The following is a 25,797-nucleotide window of genomic DNA, read 5'->3' as shown; positions in this document are numbered from 1 at the left end:
GTTCATAATATATTCTTTATAGTACGCCAGCATTCATAACATGTTGGCGAATCACCGTCCCCCAGACATCTGCGGTTATATTTTTTATATTTATAAGTTTTTAAAACAAAGCAGCGCGTGTATGACGTAATCCGTGCGCCAGACTGGAGTTGTGACAGGCAGCCCGGACCACAGGCGCTACGCTCTACCCCTTCTATTTGTTCGGCTAGCTAATCTAAATCGTTTAATTCCATTTCGAGAGTGAGATCATCTGTAGTAGTAGTACTAGACATCTTCCAGCCATGTGAGTAAAACTAGCAGCAGTTCCAGCGAACAGGAAAAATGAATGGTAGCCGGCACGCAGGTGATGTCATACACGGGCCGCTTTGTTTTAAAAAAATATAAAAAACATAATCGTGGATATCTGGGGGACAGTGATTCTCCTACATGTTATGAATGCTGGCATACCATAAATGATGAATTATGAACAGTTTAGTTTGCGCCTTTAAGTCGTTTGCCCATAGGAAGACGTTACTTGGAACAGAATATCAGAATGTCTTCAGAACAGCTCCAAATGACACAAAACTCATATGGGAGAGTAGAACATGATGTAATAATGTAAAATCAAGGGCCGAATGTAAAAAAAAACGGCGTTTCCTTTTAACAAGATGGTGAAGCAGGGTCCTGGGACAAAAGGGACCCGTTCATGGGACCATGGGATTGTCTAACACCCTGTTAACTTTTTAAATTGTGACAGCAAAGCTGGTCAGAGGCACTTGAAAAGAAGATTGTTTCAACTTAATCGTGGGTAGTCCCACTAAATCTGATCTACATTCTGCAGAGGCCTAGAAATTTCAAACCAGGGATACATCTATAAAATCCAACATACTAGCCCCCTATGACTGACTTTGAACATTGTCGAGTCTGCAAAAGGTGGTGGAAGGTCATCTACAGTTTGGGGCAACAGTGGCATTGGATGAAAGAGTTTGCCCAACCACAGATTGTCGGTTCAAGCCCTCGAACCGGCTTTCAGTGTTGTTGTGTCCTTGGGCGAGCCTCTTCACTCTGTCTGCTGATGGTGGTCTGAAGGACTGGTGGCGCTAGTGTACGGTAGCCTCGCTTCTGTCAGTGAGCCCCAGGGCAGCTGTGGCTATAATGTTGCTTGCCACCATCAGTGTGTGCATGAATGACTAGTCTAAAATGTAAAATGTAGTCTAAAATGCTTTAGTCCAGTCCTTTGTCTTAAAAAGTGCTATATAAGTACAGGCAATTCTCCATTTACCAACAGGTCAATGACCTGAAATCTAAAATCAGGCCTACTACGGAATTGTTTAAGCCACAGTATATTGATGAACTAGCTTAGCCAAGTCAAATTTCAAATCTAAATCCTATTGAGAATCTGTAGCAAGACTTGAGAATAGATGTTTGTTTAGTAACTCTACATCTATTATAGCTGAGCTTGAGCTATATATTTTGCTAAGAAAAATGCACAAAACTCCATGAGGCATTCCCTTAAAAGCTTGCAGGTATTATTGCAGCAAAATAGGATAATAGCTGAGTTCTAATTCATCAGCTTTGTCCTCCAAAAGCCAGGTTCGTCGGCCAATTACGTCATAGCGCGACGCCATGGCCTGTTCAGATTGCAAGACTCCTCATTATGCGGCCAACAAATGCAACCTTTTTTTGCCCATGTTAAAAGACAGGTCCGGTGTATCCTACGTAGCCTTGGCTTTCTCATGGTTCATTGCGATACCAAGCGAGCCGGCTGATCCGTGATCAGGGGAAAAAGGTAAATGGCAGTGAACAGTGGGGAATATTGTAAATGCAGTTTAATATAGTAACAGTATGTCAATATTTCAGTCTGAAATTCATGAAAACAGTTGCGTTTAATGGTTACTGAGTTAGATATGTGGTTGGTATTGTTTGTTTTTTTGAAAGGTTTTAATCTGTCCCTGTTGAAATGGGTTTGGATGACACTTAAGCTGTTCAGACATGTTTGAATCTATAGCCAAACTCGTCCAACCTTCTTATTTTCACGGACCGAGTTGGCTGGGCTGAGTGTGTAAATGATTGCAATACAATTTTACTTGAAAGATTTTGAAAAGCCTGCATTACTTTCCTTGCACTTAACTATACACTTCTTTGTGTTGGCCCTTTACAGAAAACTTTAGTTATTTAACAATGCATGGCTGTAGTATGACAGAATTGGAAAAGTTTTAAGGGGTCCAAAATGAAGGAAATTAATGCCACAAATGAAACATCCATTCCTTACATATTGTGTAAAATCCAATGTCAAAAAAAGAGTGTCTGTAAATTTACACACAACCTTTACCGCTACACAACTATCACCTGAATTAAAAGAAGAAAAAAAACACCAGGAGAATCCCACAGCCTTATTAAGAGCAACAAGCAAGCAGTTTATTGATCTAGGAACAAAGAGGTAAGTAAAATTAATTCAGGGTTTAGATGAACCACAAACTCACATGCTGTCCTGCAGGAATTCTACAATGACTGCCACTATGAGCAAGTGGAAAAAGAGTTATCGTTAATAATGTAGAAAAAGGAAAAGCTTGCAAGAAATTTGTGTGAATGTTTCTTTTCTATGTGAACATTCAAAACATGTGTGTTTGTGTGGGTTTGGAAAGAGATAAATACAGCTGAGATAGGGTTTCTTCATTAGTTGTGTTGGTATTAATAATTCAGAGCTGGTCCTTGTTGGCGTTCAATGGGCCGAGGGCTAATGTGCTGTCAGGCCAACAGGGGCCCAGGGCTGAGCGCCACTTTAATGGATGTCATGATGAGAGGGTGAAATTGGAGCGTGGATATCCTGTATCATCCATAGGCGAGAGAACAGGGCATGGAGAACGCAGGGGAGGAAAGTCAAAGGACATGAGAAGGGTGATGGCCACTGGGAAAGGGGACAGATGGCATCACCGGACAGGTAGGTGAGCGGGAAGGTTATAGAGCAAAGCTACGGGGAATAGACAACCAGAGGTCACTTTATTAGCAGGTTAAGAGGATGTACTAGGGTTAAGGGGGACAAAATTGAATAAATAGAAATGTCATAAAATATAAATAAATATGCCATTAAATCATAAAATGTAGAATGATACAAATTAATGTACCATTGAATGTAGTGTTAAATAATAGTTATATGTACCATTTATTTATCTAATGCATCATTAAACAATTAAATGTGCCATTAAATAGAGATTATTAGTAGGGATATATATAAGCTGGAGTTGCTCCCCTGATGCTCTGTAAATACATTACATCACGTTTTAATGGTATTTTCACAGTTTGTGATAAATCATAATATAATATCGACTTCTGAGTAAAAAGTAATCCAGGAAAAGTCATCCTATCTTGGGAAGCAACCAATTAGAATCGAAATTGACAGCTTAAACAATTTCGGGAGTCTCCTGCACAGAAACCATTAAAAACGTAATGTACCATTTCAGGTACTGAAAGGTATGTTTATTTTTTAATGGCACATTTATTCATTGAATTTTACATTGCATAATTTACAATTACAATTTAATTGTTTAAGGATGTTTTAAATAAATAGATGGTAAATTTATAATTTAATGGCACATTTTTTGGTTCAATTGTTTATTTCATTTTACATATTAGATTTTATGATTTAAGTGCAATTTATACTTACATTTTTTCAGTTACATTTTTATAAATTTCATTCCGTATCTTTAACCCACCATAGATGTACCAACATATATTGAAATCGGTAATAATTTATAGTAATATATGTAGATTTATTTGTTTATTTTTTACCTTGTATGAAATGTTTGAAAAGACTGAAAAATAATCTCTTCACTCTATTAGTATTTCCTTGCTTTTTGCTTGATAAAACATTAATGTTGCAGATGTTGTGACCCACAACACAGTTTTGGCAACACCCAGGCATATTTCAAGAGAAACCTAAGAAGCAAACCAGTGTTTCAAATATGTTTTCTGCAATCTTTTAATTCATTTTTGAGGAACATTTCATGTTCCCTGTTTGCTGTTTTAGAGATTTAATTATGAAGTACACCTGTAGGTTGCCTATCATTCCATGGATTCTTTTTTTATAACCACATATAAAATATGTAGCCTCAAACCATGAATTATTCCCATGCTTTAATCATTTGGTATGTTTCAGTTGTTTCATATGTACTTATCATGCTTTTATAACGTGTTGAAATTTAAATTTTTTAAAGGCTTCGATTTGAGGTCTTGCTGACAGCCAGCTCACATCACAAACTCTATACTTTAAAGTCCTAGCTATCTGCACATTGCACTGATTTGCAGTACTTCTGAAATCTATTACAGAACTTAAACCAAATTCTTTATCAGGTTAGTTTTCTCCCACTGACCCACTTGACTCATGTTGTTTTGTCTTGTAAGAATACCTCATGAAAAGCCATGTTTGCATGTGAAGTCATTTACCTAAAGGTGTTGTAGAGGATTTCCACAATTTCCACTTAAAAAAAAAAAAAAATGCACATGCACAACCCTGTACCTGCTCCCGAGATGGAATGCCTATTAAACGGGTGCGAAAGCATGCACAAGCCCATTTCTCCTCGTGCATGCTCTTTTTAAAAGTTGCTGTTCTCATACCTCATACAACCTTACTGTGTCCGAACGTCCACGCTAACCCCTAAATACCTCAATCACTATATAGAGCGGGGACTATATAGTGGACTTTGCAGCAAATTGAGTTAACTTTATCGTTCAGACAGATGAGCACTGCTTTTTGCTCCCTGGTGGTCATACAATTCCTCTTCCACTGTGCAGTGCCTGCGCCATCTTTGTTATTAGTGGCCACTGTCGGGTAGCGACATCTTATGGCGACAGTGGGCTGCTGTGACAGTAAATCCCATAATGCTTTGAGAAAAGAGCTCTCCGCGCAAATCATTCCGGGATATATCTGCCTCTTCTGATGCCTTTCTTTTCTTCTCATAGACATTTTATCTCCTATGAACCCTCTGCCATTTTCAAAGAACCACAGTGAGATGTGAGTTTCAGTGACTGTCTGAAACCGTAGCTCACCAAACATATATGTGTGAACGTGTGCATGTGCAGAAAAAGATAGCTAACAGGGCGAGCATGTAGGACAGCCTTATCCCCAAAATGATTGACAGTTAGAAGGACCACTTATTTAGATGATCCACCCAGAAATAAAAGATCGTCCTCTAAATCTTTAAGCCTTCTGGAAGACCTGAGGCCCTTTTTAAGATTGTCATTGTTATATAATGACATTTATGGATCTACTGTTTGTATTAACTTCAAAAACTCGTTCTTTTCTATTTAAGTTTGCTTGACCGACCATTCTGTCATTATATTTGGTTTTATTTCAGTTTGATATGTGTGGTTTATGCTTTAAAATTCTCAGGTTGACGGCATGTCTGAGTTTTTTCAATATAAATGAATTCTCTGTTTCTCCTTTAACTTGATGAGTGTGTCAGTTTTCTGCAATGACCTAGCTTGAGCTTTTACAGTCTGTCTTTAACCTTTGAAGATTTATTTTACATTACTTTGTATGAAACTTGCTGCACTAATAGAGTTGCATTTATCTTTGATATCAAGAAATATAGTTGCATATAATCAGTTTCTTTAAAATTCAACACTTATCTTAAAAGACTCCTTGTCGGCTATCTGAGAATTATTAGCCTGATTTGAAGGTGCTTTCTTATTATACTATCAGACTGAGTATATACTATTAGTCTAAACCCCATATCTTCATTAGATTTGCTTATACCATTGTATAGATTGTCAGTCAGCCAGAACAACACAGGCTTGAGCTTCTCTCCCTTTCGCGGTACCCCAGAGTTCTTTACTGGGACAACTGCTGTTTTCCACATGTTGCTGAAAGGATCTATCTTAAAGGAGCAAAGCATACCCTTTTTTATTATTTTGCCATTGACATTGATGCAATGTGCTGTTAAAAAACAACAATAATTTACTGACACCATTATACTGAAGTCTTCTAGTTCAGAAAATCTAATCTTCCCCATTGTAATCTGATCCTCTTGGCACTAACAGCGACTCCACACTGAGGAATTTGGGCATTATCTCCTAAGTTTGACAAACAGTAATTAAGTAATTACGTCAAGCTTTTTTCCAGCTATTACTCATTGCTAAAGCAAAGCTTTTTTCTTGGTTTTACAGATCTCCTTTTGTCTGGACTATTGAAACTCTTAGAGCATCAATCATCAGGTTTTTCAGGTATTTCAGTATGCTGCAGTTGGTCTTTTACCAGGTCCAAAGATGCACAAACACATCACTCAAGTTTTAAAATCCCTGCATTCGATTTTTTGTCAGTCATTGAGCTGATTTTGTAATTTCACAACTCCTTTTTTTTATTTTATATGATCAAACCCCATCCTGTTTATGTGATCCCTTTAATACCCACACCACACACATCTGAGAGGATCCCAGTTTTTGGAGACCACTAGCCTGTTTTCCTTGACGTAAATATGGGATGCAGAATCTAAAAACTTTACAAAGGAAAACTGTTACATTTTTCTTATTTACCACACTTTCTTCATATTTAGTGATTATTCTATTACATTTAGTAAAAAATGCTGAATGTTAATGTTCAGTGAATATCTAAATATTATATCTATTTTCTTAGGTAAAATCTATTTCAACAGTCTGCAGTCCATATATATTAACAGTATATGTATTAAATCAAATATATACATGATACAAAGATTACATCAATATCTAAAACCTTAAATTAAATCTTAAGTTTTGGGGTTTCTTTTGCCAGACTTTTACATGTTTTACCTCATGTGTTACCTCAGTGGCTGTGACTCCTGCAGGAAGTTGGCTAGAATCATTTTAAATCCTATCAAAAAAAAAAATATATATATATTTCCTGGCCTTTGACTGACCGAGTGAGAACCGAAAGGGGTCTTGAAAATACGGTTTTATTTTGATTGTTAGTTTATAGTTGATCACGTAACTGTAAAGCACCTTGTTTAACTGTCGCTATTTCAAAAAGGTCTATGTAAATAAATTTGACATTAATAAAAACTGAAGTGTTTTAGTGAGGGTGATCAGATAACAAACCTGAGTATGCCTTTTTTTGTAACACACTTTACCCAAGGATCAACCAAGATTTGTAAAACTCCTTCTGTATGCTAAACATTGTTTTGTTCAAGCCCTTTTCTGATTGTAAAAACGTTTAAAAAAACATCCAAGCTGAATTCCTTGTAAATTTGTCTCTCAGCTGCAGGATATGTGAGTCACCTCTTCATCCACCCACCTGCATTTAGTCATTTTCCAGAGATGCCAACTTGGATTTTTAATACCAGAAGAACACCCCCATTAAATTATAACAGAATATGAGTCAATCCATGTCTTATTTTTACATCAAAATGTTTAACATCTAGAAAAATACAGCTTTATTTCCTGATAGTCCAGCAAAGTGCATTTGGTAAGCATTGTAACCTAGTAATGAAAGTTTGCTGCCCTCTGTTGGTAAAATCAAGTCAACATGGAAGAGAATTCCTTGCTGAGGAATTTCAAGATTCCAGAAATGATCTCTGCACATCAGTTTTTTTCTCACTGAAGGGGATTCTGGCCTGAAAGCAAATTTTTATCATTTAAAAGCCGTTCTGACACACTTACAGGTAAACAGGCAACAATGCAGCAAGGGACAGAGCTGGTTACACCTTTGATGGTCTGTCAGACAATAAATAATATAAAAGTCGCTCAGCAAGAGAGCTATTGTGAAACAAAAAAACTATTATCCTTATTTTTAACACCAGTATAGGTGACTTATGATTATCTGTTTTTGCTGTTGTTTGAAAGTTCTGGAGGGAGGAGTCAAATTTCAGAGAGAAAGTGTAAACTAGATATATCAATCCTTCCTGCCAAGAGACCATGACTGAAACTCATGTTGTAAGTTATTTCCACAAAGCAGATTTTATTTCCTGAGGAAACATAACATAAATTATACTCATATAACAGCAGCTACATATTTTTAAAGTCCCTGTTTGACTTTCCACAAATGTTCCTTAGCTCTTTTCTTCTTTTTTAATAGCAAATATTTCCACTGACATAGTCTGCAGTCAGACCATATATTATGCTTCAGGTCTTTGCTGGCACTGCTGTGGTGAATTTAGAAGATCCACATGAAGGTCAAAGGTCAACTAAAGAGGTAACATGTAACTTAGCTCAGAGTGAAATCAAGGCACTTCAGCATTCCCCTTAAACTGGACTGAGCCTGTAAGTCTGAGAGGCATATCAGTTTGCCACAGTGAGGGATAATCATGCCCCTAAATTTAGACCATTGATCAGGTGTGGAAATGTGTCGGAAACATGGTCAGCATGTTGAATGTTTATATAATAAATTATTTTGTTGCAGTGGAAATTAATGCTCTGTAGGGATTCAAACTGAATAGTTGGAGAACAGAGAACTAAATTCCTATATCATGAATAAAACAGAGGTTTTGAATCATTTCTAAATCTGGAAATCTGTAGCTATGCATTCTTAAGGTTTGCTTGTTCTGTGCCCGTTCATATATGTTACAGTACATCACAAAAGCATCATAGCTACACTACAAAAACAATCTAGAAATTAGTAAAACTTCAATTAAGTGTATTATTTACCCTTAAATTGAGTAGTATCATTTGCCATTGGAATTAGATTTTTTTTACTTTTAAAATAAGATAATCAGATAATATGCACTTGAAATAAAACAATGGATTTTTTTCTTATTTTAAATGTAAATTGTCTTGTTCTATGGGCAAAGTATCCCACTTACCTCCTAAATTCAAGAAGAAAATTACCTATTTTAAGAAAAATTGACATATCTAGATTTCAATTTTTTGCAGTGTAAACCTTTAAGCAGGTCACATAGCTGGTATAAAAATATGACTAAGTTTTCCATTTTATTACTTAAAACACATCCTTTTTACGTTTTAATTCATTTCATGTCTGAGTTGTCTTGTATATTTTTTTATGAATTATTAAAATTCGCTCTCTCACACTAGAACCCAACACACCTCTTCCAATTAAGAGGTCAGAAAGGAGACTGTGGGATTTCCTAGGATGTGCTGATAGACGAGGGTGTGGCTGACCTGTGAATCCTTGCCTGCAGAGATGGAGAATGTAGATGTTGACCGTCACACTCTCACACACCCCTGATGTTTTCACACCACCACTGGTGGACAGCATGTCTTTCTTTCCAGACAGACTCACATCACACTTTGACCCCAAAAACACCCACGTCATTGAAACCTGCATGAAATTAAGGCTTCAATGACACTCTCAGTTTAAACGTGATGTTTTATTTTAGTTTGTAATAGTGTTTATGAAGAAAAATGTAATTCCTCCAGATCCCAGTCTATTTTTAAGGCTTTGACATTCCTCAGATGACAGTGAGAACAAGTGTCAGCATTTTCTCTGCATAGGACTGCGTACCCTATCAGCTCTCCACAGACACAATAAGTTTATTTTCCACTTCATAAAAAAATAAATGTAAAATTTTCTAGACTTTTAATCAACCTATTTAGTAGGGAAAACATCACAAGATCATTTGTTTATAGAATATCTCTTGTGGCTAAATAATTTGGATGCTGCGAACCCATAGCACTTTGTTTCAATAATCATTCATCATTATACCAGAGTAAGGATCTGTTAATATTTATCGTTCTTAACTTCTCAAGATCCTCCAGAAAAGTGGGTCCCTTTCTTCTTTGCTCTATCCATCTCTCCACACTGTTCATCTTAGAAATCTGGGCTTAGGACTAACTTCTGTAAGGAAAAGGCTTGACTCACTGTTCAGGTTTATTGTTCCCTCTTGATTTTGCAAGATGTTGTGAATCACTATCCCAGTTTTCCATTTTTCAGCTTTTTCAATATCAAGCTAGAATAACATGTAAAATAATCTGATCTGTTAAGCAGTTTATTATGCTGTGTGAAAAATCCCTCAGCATCACAGATCATTCATCATACCTCACCATTGGCATGAGGAATTTTTCCAGATGTTCATCTTTTTGCATTTGTATTAGTAGAACTAAAAACTTTAACATAGTAACAGACAACCAGTTGATTTAGAGTCTTGTGGTTGTTTTTGACCCCAACATCCTGGTCTTTGAACTGTCTTTGATCCGTTTTTGTCTTGACCTCTGCTGCTCACTGTGCACAGTGGAAAGATAAATATGGGTTATAATCCAGACATGAACATGCTAATAGATAATTGACCTCTGAATCATACACTAAGGAAAACCATGATTTGCATTGAGAGGGTTTTAGAAAAACTTTGATTTCTTTTAAAAAGGGATGATTTTTTTAAAATATTTATTGTGTTAATTTTTTTTTTTTTTATGTATATGAAGTTATATCACATTAGATAATGAAAGGAACATTTTATTTTTAATGCTTTTATTTCTCTGTTAAAGTAAGAATTAGTCGATTTAAAGGCAGGATTATTAAAAGAACATTTAAGGGTGCCAATGAATGTCATCTTCACTTAAAGCATGGTCTAATAGAAATAAAGCATTAAGTATGCTTCTGTAAGCTCCTGCAAATACAAACGTCTTACAATGTTTTAAGATGGGTTTAAGCTGTAGAGCAGCAGAAGTCAGCTAGATCTGTCAGGGGAGCACAGATATTCAGTGAACACATGATTCATACTGATACTTTCACATCAATACAGTTGTTTTAAAGGTTTAAACATATTTCAAAGCTCAAAACTCAATTTGTTAATAATAGAAATAATTGGTTAGTTTAGAAAAAGAAACCCTCCATGGACACAGACACGAGCAGTGGAGGGTCAAAGAGTGGGTAATTTCTTACCTGTGCTCCACATTGGCTACGTCTTTGATCAGCCAGTCCTCTGTGATCAAATTCCAATCCTTGCAAGGAATGCTGGGAGAGCTTTATGAGTTCCTGCCCACCATCTAGTGTCTTGAGACACAAGAAAACTAAAGTTCTTTTTGATCTGATAAGTTCCCAGATCACCTGCAAACAGCAGGTATGATAGCTGTCCAAAAGAACGTGTGGACTTACAGATGACATACACATAGCTTGTGTCACCTCCCATCAACCACTCTGCATCATACCCCCTCCCCTCTGTCTCTCCCTCCCCCTTAGTGTCAACTCTATGTGAAAACAAAGCCTGCAGCGGGAGATTCCAGCAGCTTATCTTAGTAGGCCTTAATAGGCGAGGACAGTTATGTCAGAAGATTGTTTAATGCAGGACCAGGTAGGCTGCAAGGCCTTTATATCAACAGGAAACATGAACCTGTGTTAGGAGAAATCCTGAAAAAAGTAACAGTCAAAACTGTTGTAAAATCACCTTTTCCATGTTATGAATGATGAAACAGAAACATTTTGTGGTTAAAAAGTCAAGGATCTCATGAAACATGTCACCATAGACAAAGCCAAGAGGGGGTTTAGAAAAAAAAAACAATGATCAGATCCATATAAAAAAGTATGATGACCATGGTAAAACAGAGATGCAGGACATGCAGAAAGCAGCCTATGACCAGACCTTAGAACAGTAAACCTGCAGCTTAAAGCAGCCTCACACAGTATCACCTGTCAGAGTAACTTCGTAGCGAAAAAATAAATGTATTAAACCACCAGCCTTATGAGTAGCCATGTGGTGTGTCATCTCCACTGCATGCAGCCCACAAAATTTAAAGTTGCTGGGACTTTGGCAGTAGACGAGACCTCAGTGTACAGCTATAAACACATGTCAGCACTCAGGGGCCTGAGGGGTAATATTACAGAGACTTGCTGCAGACCGGGTCATCTCAATTTCTCACAGTAATAAACAAGCTTGTAAAGCTTAGGATGAATATGGCTAAAGAACTGTGTTTGGATTTTATGTAAATGTTGACTTTTCAGTCAACATTTACATAAAACAGAAAGAATACTGTGCAAAATTATTCATAGCCCTTTTCCAATTTTGTCACATTTAATTCTTAGATTTCTTTGTAACTAGATGAAAACATTTACATTTTCCTCACAAATAAAACAACCAAAGATCCTTGTGGTGCAGTTGCACCTTTGCAGTTGAATCTGGAAGCCCAACATAAATCAACCAGCTGTTTTTAGAATTTGCCTATTTTTGTAAATAGATTCCAATTGGTTGTTACTACTACTTCTTAGAGCTAAATCAAGGCTGCCAACTTTTCACCAAACCTTGGAATGAGTTTTTGAAATAGTTTAGACAGGCAACCCTTGTCACGGTTAGATTGAAAGGCTATGAGAACAGTTGCAGGTAAATCCTCTGAAAACCTACAACCGTTACCTGAAACTAAGTGAAAAAAATTGGAATGTTATAGCACAGTAAATGTTACTGAATGATAATAAGTGATCCATGGTTATGTTGAACATTTTCACACAATATACACTATTTTCTATATTCTGATGAATTTCAGAGAATTGAAGTAAAAGTATGGGCCCTACTAAAATACTTGCATCTACTGTAAACTAAGAATTTCACAACAGTGTTTATTATTAATTCTATGCAGCTCTAGTCATATAATCAATGGGAACCAAATTAGTTACTACTGGATTACTGGGACTAATACAGGAACCAGTGCAATCAAATCCCATGCAAACTACACTGTGTATGAATATTTGGTGATAGGCTAAGGATTAAAAAGCTTAACTGATTATCTTATTAGATTTTTGCAATTGACAATTTAGACCTTCTGAGAGGCTGTAGATTCTATAAAAACTCGCAATGACACAAGACAGTATTTCTCTGGATGTTTCTTGTTGGTCCATTAAACATGTTTAATGGAGCAAAATAAGAATAAATGAATACGATAAGATATAAAAGAATGAGAACATCCCTGTAGTTCCTCTTCTATCAATCACTGAGTTGTTCTGCACATCCTCTCTGTATGTGATTGGTCTTTCCTTGGGTGGCTGATCTTTTGAAAAATAAAATGCAATTGTTTTATTTTGTGGATCTCCTATTAACTATAAATTAACATGTTAATATAGATATAATATGTAGATAAAAATGTAATAATTCTTTATCAATGAATATGAAAAAAAAAACATTTAAAGCCAAAAACTGTTAAATAATAGAAAAGTGACTCTACTACTTTGTGTTTATCTATAAAAAAAAAAAATGGTCACCTAAAAATAAACAGAAAACCGTGAGTGTAGCATGAGATGGGATTGTATCAACTTACTGTAAGTGTCTGAGGTTTTGGCTCATGTGTCTAGTCCAAAATCTCTCTGTGAAAAAACATGCACTTTTTGAAAATATATCTATATTGTTTATTTGGTTTAAGTATTTCTTTATAGAAAATTTTCCAGGTGCATATGTATACTTAGTCTGACTCAGAAAACACATAAACTTAATATAAGCCATACAGGTACCAGCTATTTAATATTTAATCATAATTAGAAATCATGGACTGAATGTTTAATTTAGAAATGTGCTGTTTTCATTTCTCAAAGTCAAACTCCTGAATCCTCTTACATGTTTTAGAGTATATTTTCTGAGTTTGATTTTAAATATATATTTAGGGATTAAAAACAAAAATAGTTTTCAAGAGTATGATTGAGGTGAAATTTTCATATGTAATAATCTGAGAGAATTTAGTTTTTTGCTGCAGCTATAACCCTCCCCTCACTGAACCTGAGCAGCATTTAATCAAGTCAAAAGTGAAAACACCTGCAGAGATGTGTAGGGAAGCTTGAGCTGTTGGCACACATATATACAACAGTCCCAACTCAGGGACTGGGAGTTAAATCCATGTTGGCCTGAGGCTGTAGCAGCAGTAGGTATGGTGAGCATTGATGTGCTGACATCCAGGTTTTTTGCATATGACCAAATGTACAATCATGATCTGCGGGAGCAGAGCTTTGCAGACTGGCCATTTAGAGAAGATTGCAACTGCACACCTGAAAAGGTAGGAGGGTCTCAGTGTTATCAGACTCATCATATTGGAATGTCTTGAAGAACATCTGAATAAAACAACAATATAGGATATATAAGATTTATTTTGCTGCTCTTGGTTATGATTTAGGAAGAGAGTGAGAAATCATAACTATAAAGGGACTATGTCTAAGATTTTAAGATTTTACAAACTAATTAAGATAGTTACTCTTTTTGTTGGATCTTCAAAAAGAAAATATAAATAAAAAGGCCAACAGAAGTTACTGCTCATAGTTTCAGAATAAAATGCATGCTGGTTAGGTTAGACTCTGTAAAGATCACTTGTTTTGTTCTTGACTACTTGTGACCTAAAGCTAGAATTGATTATTCTCTATTTTATTTAATGTTTTACTAGTTTAACACTACACTAAAATAAGAATCATTAACTTTACCTGCTTATACTGTATATTTTAGTTGTATCAATCCAGTGTCTCTTCCTGCAGTCGGTCATGAAATAATTTAAAATTGTCACCAAGGTTCAGCAGATGGTTTGCTCCTTTCATTGAGTACATTTTTCTTTTTTTACAATAAGTTGTATGAGAAGTTACAACAGTGTTTCTATCTGCAGATGGCTAAGGCTGGTTTTGTCCACTGTCCCAGTGAGAATGAACCAGACGTTGCGTGCTGTTTCTTCTGTCTTATCGAGCTAGAGGGCTGGGAGCCAGATGATGATCCCTGGTGAGAAACACATCTGTCCTAAACCATGAGATGTCCACAGTTCAAGCCAAAAGTAGAGACTTTCAGACGTTTTGCATTTTATACGAACTTTAGTGGTCCAGTCCCAGAAAGTAGTCCCAGAAACTGATGAATAAAAGTTGATATAAAGATTTAACACCATAAATATTTCCCCTGACATTGTGCAAGAATTATCAGGATTGGAATGTTAAACCCATTTAACATGTTTGAGACATATGGGAAAGCCTTATCTTACTAGCAAGATGAATTGTGAAAATAAAACTTCAGAAAATCCTCCACTCGTGCAATAAAGTGCATCATCCCCTTAAAAAATCATGATTATGTACAGAAGAAAAGTTCTGATTTTAGTCATATTTTCCATATAGGTCTGAGCATGCAAAACGCTCCCCTAACTGTGGATTCCTATCCATGAAGAAAGACTTTACTGAGCTCACTGTGCGTGAATATACTCAACTAGAAAAAGACAGGCTGAAGATCTATTTGGTAAGTACTGAAAAAAATTGAATGAGACCAAGTTTTTAGTTCTAACTTTTTTTTTTTTTTTTTCTCTTCAGAGGAAAAGTTGTCATAAGAAGTTGGCATCAATGCGTGATGCTGTTGATCAACTACTTGAGAGCCTAAAATCTCAGCTGGAATCAATAGAATAACTGTTATAAACTTCTGTTTCTGTGTAATGGAATTACATTTTAAATGAGAAATAAAGTTTGAAGGGAAATGTAGCCTGTAGTACTGTTATCATCCACTGGATGGGGTGTTTGAGCTTTCAGTATGGGGTCAACACCATGTCAGAAACTGCTTTCTGAAATTCCCAGTCTCTGAATCGAAAACATCAAATGTCTTCTAATATAAATGCCCAAGTTGGAGCAGGATTACAATGTTATGTTCTCCTTTCACTGAAAAACTTGCATTTTCTTGAACACACCATCATCCCCACATCCTTTCAAACCTTGACCCTGGACAGATGGCCTGAAGCCCCTCCTTTTCAATACCAACTGTTGCCCCGTTAACATCTGTTACATATTGGGATAGTGCTTACTAAGAAGGCTTGCTAGGACACTTTTCTTGCATGTGAGGGGGGGGGCGCTGGGGTGGGAAAAGTGCAGGATATTTCAGCTGACAATCGGTAGTGCAAGAAATGTTTATCTAACAAATCCTACAAAGCATTGGCACAAAGTATTGGAGAATTTCTTTCCTAAAGTATCTCTTCCTCTGTGACTGATGGAAGAACAGGGTAGATATGGTCCTGGATTAAAATATTTTGCCCAACCTTCCCCTGTTGTGGATTAATGTCTAATGTAACACTCCGGCCACTGAGCCCAGATCGGCTGCTTAATTCTCCTTGATCCGCTCACAGAACAAATTGAAGAGTATTTTTAGACAATAAGTAAAATACCTCCCAACCCATGATGTAACATTTGGAATGAAACGGCCATGTATTGAACTTCCTAATTCTGTTAAATCTCTTTTTGGCAGTGTGGTTGTGTAGTGCATGGCTAATTTCCCAGGAATATGTTAGATTATGAGGACTTGCAGTTCTTTTCCCGGGTTAAGTTTAGGACTAAGGTGTGAGTTGAGTTTATGGTTGGGTATGTAGTTCAGCTAAGAGTCTGGGTTGGATTGTAAAAATGAACAGAAATCAATTGGAAAGTCTCTTTAAGGAGGGCTGTAACGTGTGTGTGTCGGGGGGGGGTGTATTTCTATGTAATTTTAAGACCCTCAGACTGTTAAGGATGGTTTAATTTGGAGAGAAAGGGAAGCGGTAACTGTATATGTAAGCATCTGAGCTGATGCCTATAAGTGGTGTCAGTTCACTTCTTTTTAAGTGATGGACCACCAAGTGTGACAGGTGGGATTATCTAAAGGAATGAAAGGAAACTGTCCCTTTAGTGAAAGTCTTGATTCTCATACTATTTCTAACAAGTAGATGAGTTAATATTATGCTTTCCAAATAAAACCATATTGGAAAGACTCTAAAAGGAATACGAATAATTCCAGCTCTTAAAATGACAAATGAGTCATTAAATCTCATAGTGGCTCTCACACACAATTATGTTTGCACTTGTATAGAAACCAGAGTGAGGACCCTTTTTCCAATTTCACCATCACTGAGAACCAGTTGTAAAGTGAGGACATTCTGCTGTTCCTTGCAAGGTATTTAGCTAATGGTTAGGTTTGCAGCTAAGGTGTCAATTGGGTTAGGATGAGGTATGCATCAGCAACGGTTAGTGCATAGAAAGGGTTGAAAATGACAAATGGAAGTCAATGCATGGTCCTCACTACGTATAGAATCAACATGTATGTGTGTGCGTGTATATATATATATATAGAGCGAGAGAGATTGTGTTAAGTAAAAGGAAAAGAAACATAAGCTTTTCCAATCAATGTACTACAATTCCTAAACTTACTAAATAAATACTTTCTACATTGTACCCCTCTCCTGACTAACAACATTCATATGATGAGATCTGACCCTTGAAATCACCTCTGAAAATCTAAAAGATGCAAATGTAAGGATGCAGGAAAAAAATCCAGCCAGGACACTTGAGCTTTATTCCAGATAATTGATGCCAGGTTTAAACTGAATTAATCAGGGGGTGATTCAGCAAAGTTTCTTCAAACCTCCCCAACCATTTAAATTTATATCATAATTTATATTTGAAAAGAATAAATATATCTTGTGGAGAACATAAAACATTTTTTTTTACATCCCACAAACCCATACTTGTAGACAGAAATCACCATAAATTTAAAATATACTTGCCTAATTAAATGTAGTACACACTTTGCCATTCTCTCATCTAAAACCTAATGTGAAAATTATTGCACAGATGAACACAATTTTAAATTTCAGGAAATTAAACGGTAAACAACAAAATGTAGCAGATGGAAAGACAGATGTTTGTAACAGAAACTTTACAATCTGAGCTTTGCATCAGGCCCCATCTGTTGCTCCTTCCACCCGGACCTCCCTCAACCCTCCTCCAGCTCTTGTCCAAAATCCTCATCAGCATCCATCAGACAACCCCTCCCTTTCTCCCCTGACTCCTGTACTAAATAACGTTAACATTTTAATGTTTAACCCTTGTGAAACAAGATTTAAATCATATTTTGAGATCAAACTATATCAGTCAAGATGAAAACTTCTCAAAGCTGATAGTAAACTGCATTCTAATCCAAATCCTCTCAGCTTCACTCATTTGGTTTAGCAAATTCAGATTTAGGAAAGGGATGAGAAGCACAAGAAATAACTATAAAGATGTTCTGACCCAATTATTCAGATACATTTCTAAAGAACCAGTTTGTGCTGCACTGCATTTATAACTAGATTTGAATTCCTGATTAAGTTCTCCCTTTACCCTCCTCCACCTCTGTTAACCCATGTCTGCAGTTGGGCATGCTGGCTGCCTGCAGTCTCAGACACCACGACCCTCCTACCTTGACAGTTTTTTTTTTCTGCCCCTTCTTCCAAAGAGACCTCCATCTGTCCCTTCACTCAGCCCATTGTGGTATCCTTAAGCCCAGAAACTTCCACAATGCTGAGGGCGTGCAAAGGGGGGGTACGGTAAACACCACAGCATCCAGATCCCATTAGAAGCTCTTTAACAACTACAACCTAATACTCAGAGGGAACTCTGGGAGGGGAAGGTCCGTCCCTTATCCTCATGCACACAATGTCACACTTTACGCCCTCTTCCATAGGTAATGAACATGCTCGCTGTACTTCATCCCTTTCTAAACATTACTTTATATTTCGTCGTCTATTCTTTAACAAATTAATCTTTTAAACTTTATAGTCATTGGACGACACACTTGCAGAACATGGTGAATATGAGGCAGGACATGCAATCAACTTTTTACTGAAAGAGAGAAAATCCAATCTTAAATGAACAAAAAAATTAACATGAAATGTAATTATGAGGTCTTAGTAACAGCTATAAAGAAAGTGCTTTCTTTTTGTTATATTAGAAAAGATTAATTTTAGACCTTATAGTACAGAATTCCAAAAAGCCTTCTTGATCTTGAGCAAAACAATGAACAAATCATTAGTGTAACTCACCTTACTGGCTTTTTAACTCTACTTTTAGTTGGTTTATCAGCAGTGGTTCATACAGTTCCTACCGTGTGAAGTTCTACACTGTTAAAGTTTTTTTTTCTTAATTGATGACCAACAACAAATAGGCATTTTGTTTAAAGCTGATAGCCTGTCTGTTTCAAGTTTGGAGCTTTTACCAGAGGTGGGTAGAGTCCCGAAAACAGTACTCAAGTAAAAGTAGCACTAATTCAACATATTTCTACTCAAAAGTAAAAGTATCTGTCCAATATATCAATCAGGAGTAAAACAAGTACTTGGTAAAAGGGTTTGTCAAATAATGAGTAAACATTTAACAGTTTAAAAATGAAGTAAACCAGACAGATTATAATATAAAGTTATTTAAAAGTTGCTTAGATTTGAAAGACTAAAACAGACTAATTTATACCCAAAAAAAATGATAATAATGCAAAAGTAATAATTCTCAAAATCATTTTTTTTAAATTACATGAATCCGTCTCTTAAAGTTAGACTTAGACTTAGGTTTAGACAACATTTATTGTCATTTTGAATACACAGAGCGTATACATAATAAAATTTCTCTTTGTACGGGTTTCATGATATTACCATTCCTTAAAGTGCAAAAGTGATCAAATGTAAACAGTATATGAAGTATGCGTGTTGGAACTAAATATACCTCCAATGTGTAATTTTTTATATAATTTTATTATATTGATTCCATGTTTCAGCAGATAAAAAGTAATATTAAAACAAGAAAAATTTTGTACAAAATACTTTAGTTAACTGTTTGCCATTGTCTGCATTTTGGGTTTAAATGTGGTTCATTTTTCAATGAAAGTACACAGTGAGTAGAGTACTCACAGATTTTATTAAACTAAGAGTAGCAATACATCATGATGATTTTACTTAAGTAAAAATTATGGTGCAGTTAAACTACTCATAAAAGTACATGTTTATAAGTTAAGTTACACCAGGAAATGTAACTGAGTAAATGTTATAGGTCATTACCCACCTCTGGCTTTTTCCTCCTTTTACAATGTTGTTTAACAAATTACTTGAACAGTCCAAAACAATAAAGGTCAGCTTGTCCCTCTATAGAATACTCTTGCTTACCATTCAAAATCTTAAATTGATTCAATTGGAGTATCTTTGGGTGACCTAAAAATCTCCAATTGCTGGTCATCAAACCTAAATGATTTGGAGAGATTCTGCAGAGAAGACTGGAAAATACCCCAAAACAGGTGTATGAAGCCTTGGATGTTCCCAAGAAGAACTGAGACTGTGAATGGTAGGGTCTTTCAACATTTCATTAATGCATACTTTCACTATTATTTTTAGTGTTTCCATGTTATGCTTGTAAAATATTCAAAAACAATCTTTATATTTTCTCTAACTATTTTTAAATGTTCTGCTCAGTTTGGTTTGTTAGGTAAGGTCTAGAAAAAGTTGACATTTTCTGGATGTATTGTTGTGGATGTGTGTTGTGTTTCAAATCACGCTTGTGTGCCAGGTTTACCTTCTTTGTTTTGTTTTATACTAAGATCTTCCCATAATCTTTGTTAATTTCTCTACATTTTATGGTGCTCTATCTTTCAAACTCCTGAACCCCACAACCAAACTATCAAGCCAACATGAATTACAGCAAGGGTCTGCAACCTGCGGCTCCAGCGCCACATGTGGTTCTTTGGACCTTCTCCAGCCGCTCTTACTAGTGGCTAAAATGTATATAAAGAGTTTAATAATGTACTATTATGAATAGCAATTTTAGTATTTTTTTACAAGATGGAAAAGCATAAAATCAAAAGAACCAGAAATATGTCTTAAGAGCCATTTTTCTTTTCATTAGCTTGTAAATGATGTGTTTTGATATTATTTTAAAAGCTAAAAATGCATCAATTGTTGATTGTTTAAGATGGCAACTAATTTCCTATATGAAATAATAAAAAGGTTGTTTCTTTGAAAAGGTCATGTTATATTTTGCACCTGTAAATAACTTTTTCTTGGTCGGACTCGGAGTAAAACTGCTCTTTGGATATGAAAGGTTGCAGACTCCTGCCTACAGTGTTATGAGAGTACATGCAGGCCTAGGCCTAGGATAAGGATGGGGGGGATCATTTGTTTGCCCCAGCTTAAAGGCAGGAGGATTATCGCCACACAGTCACTGATTAAAGCCTTCCATCCTCCTATGGCCCTATTAATGCGGTGTTATTCACAAGGCTTTATCCCCGGTCCTATGGATAAGGAATTTTTATTTTAGTGTATTTCACCCCTTGTCTTCCTAATGGATTGAGCATGCTAGACACACAACTGAAATATAAGCTTAAGAGAATGAAAGAATGAGAGGTACAAAAACAAAAAAAAGGTCAACATCATACAACGCTGTAAAAAAAATGCTTAGAACATAAAGTTTGTCTTTTGTAGATTTTTTGCCGATAAGATAAATTTAAGGATCCCAAGTTTTCAGTTAACAAGGCGATGTAATAGAAAATAAGATTGTTCCAATCATCTAATTCATCTCTGATCCTTCTTCAAAAATTTTTGTTCCTAAATCTGACTCGTGTGACATCACAGAATTAATCTTGTTTGAACTTTAATAAACAAAAGGCAATGGAACTAATTGAACAAATAAAAGATAAGACTTTTTCAAAATGCTTACTGACTTATTAACTATTAAAACCAGTTTACTCGCATTAACAGATATTTTAAATACTGTCAATTCAAATCAGAAACATTTAACTCCAGTTCTTAAGGATTACAATAACTTGAAGAAGCACGTTTGATCCAACACATATAAAACATATCAGTGGTTAATCACCGGAATTCTAAACTAAATGAGATGCTGAAGAGGCCTTTTAGAAATTTCCTTTAGGTGTATTGGGGCAAAGGTCCACCTAAAAACCACCATACAAAGGCATGATGACTGAAGTTGGAGACTTATAAAAACTAGTTGTGGTGAGGTATGATGGGTGACTTTACCAGAAGTCTTGGTGAGACTGGGAAAAGTGAGCCTATTTTGCATAAAGCCAATGTTATAAAGGTACGCAAATCTATAATAGAAAATGATGTGCTGGAGACAGTTGCATCTCTCTTAGTTTCAGCCTCAGTAAGCCTCTCTGTGTGAGGCTTCAATGTCCTGTGCATCACTTCAAACACACAGATTTATTTATTTGTTTCACAGGTTTGGCACAACCAAAGGTGTCAAGTAACTATACTTAAGTACATTTTTAAGGTATCTATATTTTACTCCATGACTTATTTTTCTTACTATTTCTGACTTCTACTCATTACATTTTCAGACAAGTATCTGTACTTTCTATTCCTTACATTTTTAAAACAAATGTTATTCGTTACTATTGGCTTCAGTTTAATGTTCATAAATATTTATTTTACGTCATGTGCGCCATCCAATGCCGATCATTGATGCCATCCACATCTAGTGAAAGTAGTGTAATTTGGATTAGTCATAAAACGCAAACACTCATTGGTTAGCTAGTTGTCAAATTTGTGCTGATGCCAAAGGAAATCATCAGAAGCAAGCAGGTGTTCTTCAAATTGCAAAGGCGAATTGTCTATGCCATGCTACAATGTGGGATTCCAAAAATTATGTTGAAATGTCTGAAAGGTCGGACACAGGCAAGAGTGAATCGGGAGATGGAGACGGAGACCAACAAGACTCCTTCGTCTTTGTCCCTATCTCATTTTTTTTCTTAATAGTCGAGAAATTGAGCTTTCAGTTCATAAAGTGGCATCTGGCTGTTTTTGTACTTAATACATTTATACTTTGAGTAGTTTTTGGAGCACATACTTCTTCACTTTTACTTGAGTAAAGAGGTCAAGTTGATACTTCTACCTTTACCAGAGTGTTTTTAAACTGCAGTATCTATTCTTCTACTTCTACAACTCAACAAATGTGTGAACTTTTGACATCACTGGACACAACAAACAGATACAGCATTAAGTCAACCTACATCCCATTCCTGCAGAGTGTTTTAACTCAAAATTAAATTAAATCCAACTGTCCACTTAAGAAGCAGCCCTGATTGATAAATCATTTTCCATCGGGTTGTCCAAATAGAATAGGTGGGGACCACAGGCCATTTCTCAGTACCTACAGTATGCCTTCTGGCTGATATGTTGTTCACTTTTCAATGTCAGTGCTGCGTTCACACTTGCGATAGCATGAGACAGATTCTGCATCCTACATAAGTGGTCCAGGTAGTGCAGCTCATCCAGGATTGCAGAACTTCAATGAGAGCTGTGGCAAGAAGGTTTGCTATGTCTCCAAGCGTTGTGTCAAGAGGCTGGAGGCACTACCAGGAGACAGGGCAGTACACCAGGAGATGTGGGGTGGGCAACAAGCCAAAAGGCAGGAGTGTTACCTCCACCTTTTTGCAAAGAGGAATGTGCTCACAGCTGTGCTCACAGACCAACACCGTGCAGAATGCTTGGCGATGCCAGAGAACACCAGAGTTGGCAAATTCGCCTCTGGTGCCCTGTGCTCTTCACAGATGAAAACAGGTTTACATGAGCAAATGTGACAGAGTCTGGAGACACCTTGGTGAGTGATCTGCTGAGCACATCTGGGATATCATATCTCGATGTATCCGTCAACATCCTGTTGCACCACATACTGTCCAGGAATTGGCAGATACTATAGTCCAGGTCTGCGAGGAGATGCCTCATGAGACTACCTGCCACCTCATCAAGGGTAGGGTTGATTATTGGCATGTGTGTTGAGATAAGTCGCAATTGGGTCACAATACAATATTATCATGAAATTGCAATGTCACTATATACAGTATTGTGACATTTTACCTGGCTATCAAAATGTAATTTATAGATTAAAAAAGCAAGTGCTGTATATGTTCATCAGAATACAGTCAGTCCACATCATTGCATTGCATTGAATGTATTGACTGCCTCCATGCAATGCATGGTAAGCACGTATTACTCTTCACCTACTAAGGGTTTCTTTATTATTTATCTTTTTTCCGCCACCGTTAATGCAGCCTGAACCACAGGGTGTAACCCCATGCAGTATATATGAAAACATGCGTCTCCCATGAAGTGTGCTATTTGTACTATACGAGGTTTGGAGTTACCATGGTGACGTTAATAGCCCAAAACAACCCCAAAATGTCCCATAGGAATGAATGGGGAGAGGGGAGAAAGAAGACATAAAAATCCACTTTTTTGAGGCTTTGCTGTGTGGTCATACATTCACCTAGAAACACAGTTTAAAGCTATGTTTGTAGATAAATCCTTTATCTTTCATGTTTTTATTTTTCTATGTTTTTTCTAAAATCAGCCATCAAGCACAGTAAAGTTTGTCCTCATCTTTTGGTAGATACAGTATAGTCCAGTTGCATAATTCAGCATATCACAAAGGTAAAATAATTTCACACTGCTTTCTTGAACTTAAAAAGGAGAGCACAGTAACACATTTCTCCACAATCACTGGATCTAAAATAACATAGCATCTTCAAAGTTTGGTTTAATTAACTATAGTTAACCTCCTATTATAACCAGCTACAGCAAAACAGCATTTGGTTATGGTCTATTACAGATAATGAGCCATCCAAAAGAAAATAGGCAGTGGTTGGTGAAAACAAGCTACCTCAAACGCAGTTATGTCTTGTTTGCGGGGTTTCATGAACCCAGAGAGAAAACCAACAGGTGTCAAGAGCTGAGAGTCATCACGAACTTCCAATAATGATCTTTTTGCTTTTCTAAAAAAAGACGTTATCAGGAAATCAGCACTTAGGAATAGTTTAGGATATACCAACACAATCCACAAATGTTTTTTGTTGTTGTTGTTGTTTTTAAAGGCATGAATTTATAAAAACTGTTTTTCTCTGCTATCACTAAAATGTATTTTTAGGATTTTCTTACCTTGATTAATTCACGATCAATTTGATAACTTCTAATGTGACCCTGGGTTTTCGTAAAATATATTAAACTTAAATAAACAGTTGTTTAAATATTTCTAAATTTATTAATAGTTCATCTAATCTGACCTTGATCAACTACTAAAACCTCCACCAAGCCTCACTCCATGATAAATCCTGTCTCTGTGTTTTGTAATCTTGTATCCAAAGTAAATTTGCATGGATTTTGTTTTATTTCACTATCTACCCACTCATGTATTTGGAGTCTACAGAATAATTCACTGCCCCTCACCACCCCCCAACCCCATACCCTCACTTTGGTTACAACAAAAAGCAAAGCAACAAGGTGGGAGTGTGCCCGCTAACCCAGCCGCTACTTTCTCACAGGCCGAGTGTCTGCCTGTATAGTTATGTGTCACTCCAGTGCCATAGCTGACCCACAAGAGCAAAGAGGACAAACTTGCTGCTGAAGAGCGGGGACCCCTGTCACCTCATCTGGCCTTTCTGTTTGTTCACAACAAGGGCTCCATTTTCTCTTTCCCATCCCTTCCCCTCATGCTCTGGTTTCTCTTCTCTCTTCCTCTATCTAAAATTGTCCCAGCTGTCCATCAGCCCCCCTGCGGTTACCCCAGCTGTCTGCTCTCTCCGAACAAGAATCCTAACAACAATAGAGGTCACAGGTCAAGAGAAAGAACAGGCTGCATCCACAATAGACCAGTGGCGCCCGCTAAAGCAATCGTTCCCCTTTCTTTCAAAGTATCTTGGTACTTTTGCCAGTACTGGAAAAGACAAACATTCTGGAGAGGTAGATGAAGAGGCAGAAAGTCCTTTAGGACAACAGCTTCCGAAGACCTTCCCCTTCATACAATTGCCAATCGGCCTAAAAGGATAAACATGCATTTACACACCAACTCTTACTCTTGCCAGTTAAGTTTTGCACTTTTGCTCCCTATTCAGTGATTGTTTGAAGCATCATTGTGCCATTTAGGATGTCAGTTAAAGTCAAAGCTAATCTTGTGTTCGTAAGTTTGGTGATATAATAAATTGGGCCAATTACAATCTTTGAATAAAGTACTGCATTCCTTCATTTTGATAAAAGAATAGGATACACTCTCACCAGTTTGACTTCAAAATGTTCTGTGTCTAATTTATTCCCAGACTTGGGCAAATGCACACAGATATTTTTTTATGATCCCTTGCCCCACAGTGTTTTGGCATGAGTCTGATGGGAAAATGGGGCACATGTGAGGGGAAAGTAAATGAT

The 25,797-nt window shown here is 36.5% G+C and overlaps 2 protein-coding genes across 2 annotated transcripts in view; one reads left to right on the top strand and one right to left on the bottom strand.

Annotated features, from left to right (window-relative positions):
- The window catches only part of LOC107086776 (zinc finger protein 385A-like), a 96,260-nt gene extending 85,342 nt beyond the window's left edge, over window positions 1–10,918 (bottom strand). The window contains exon 1 of the mRNA XM_015377943.1: window positions 10,787–10,918. Within this exon, the coding sequence (XP_015233429.1) occupies window positions 10,787–10,799 (13 nt within the window). The 5' untranslated portion in view covers window positions 10,800–10,918. The remainder of the gene's footprint in view (window positions 1–10,786) is intronic.
- A 2,828-nt stretch (window positions 10,919–13,746) lies between these two features.
- Window positions 13,747–15,241, top strand: LOC107086758 (baculoviral IAP repeat-containing protein 5.1-A-like). The gene is made up of 4 exons (XM_015377901.1): window positions 13,747–13,872; window positions 14,467–14,576; window positions 14,960–15,077; window positions 15,149–15,241. Exons 1-4 carry the CDS (start codon window positions 13,747–13,749, stop codon window positions 15,239–15,241), a joined length of 447 nt encoding a protein of 148 aa, XP_015233387.1.
- Window positions 15,242–25,797: the final 10,556 nt, after the last annotated feature.

This window comes from Cyprinodon variegatus, unplaced genomic scaffold (assembly GCF_000732505.1).
Source record: "Cyprinodon variegatus isolate N-32 unplaced genomic scaffold, C_variegatus-1.0 Scaffold161, whole genome shotgun sequence".
In the NCBI taxonomy this organism is placed as follows: Eukaryota; Metazoa; Chordata; class Actinopteri; order Cyprinodontiformes; family Cyprinodontidae; genus Cyprinodon; species Cyprinodon variegatus.
Note: the sequence above shows the minus strand (reverse complement) of the source record. Positions and strands in the feature narration are given on the sequence as shown.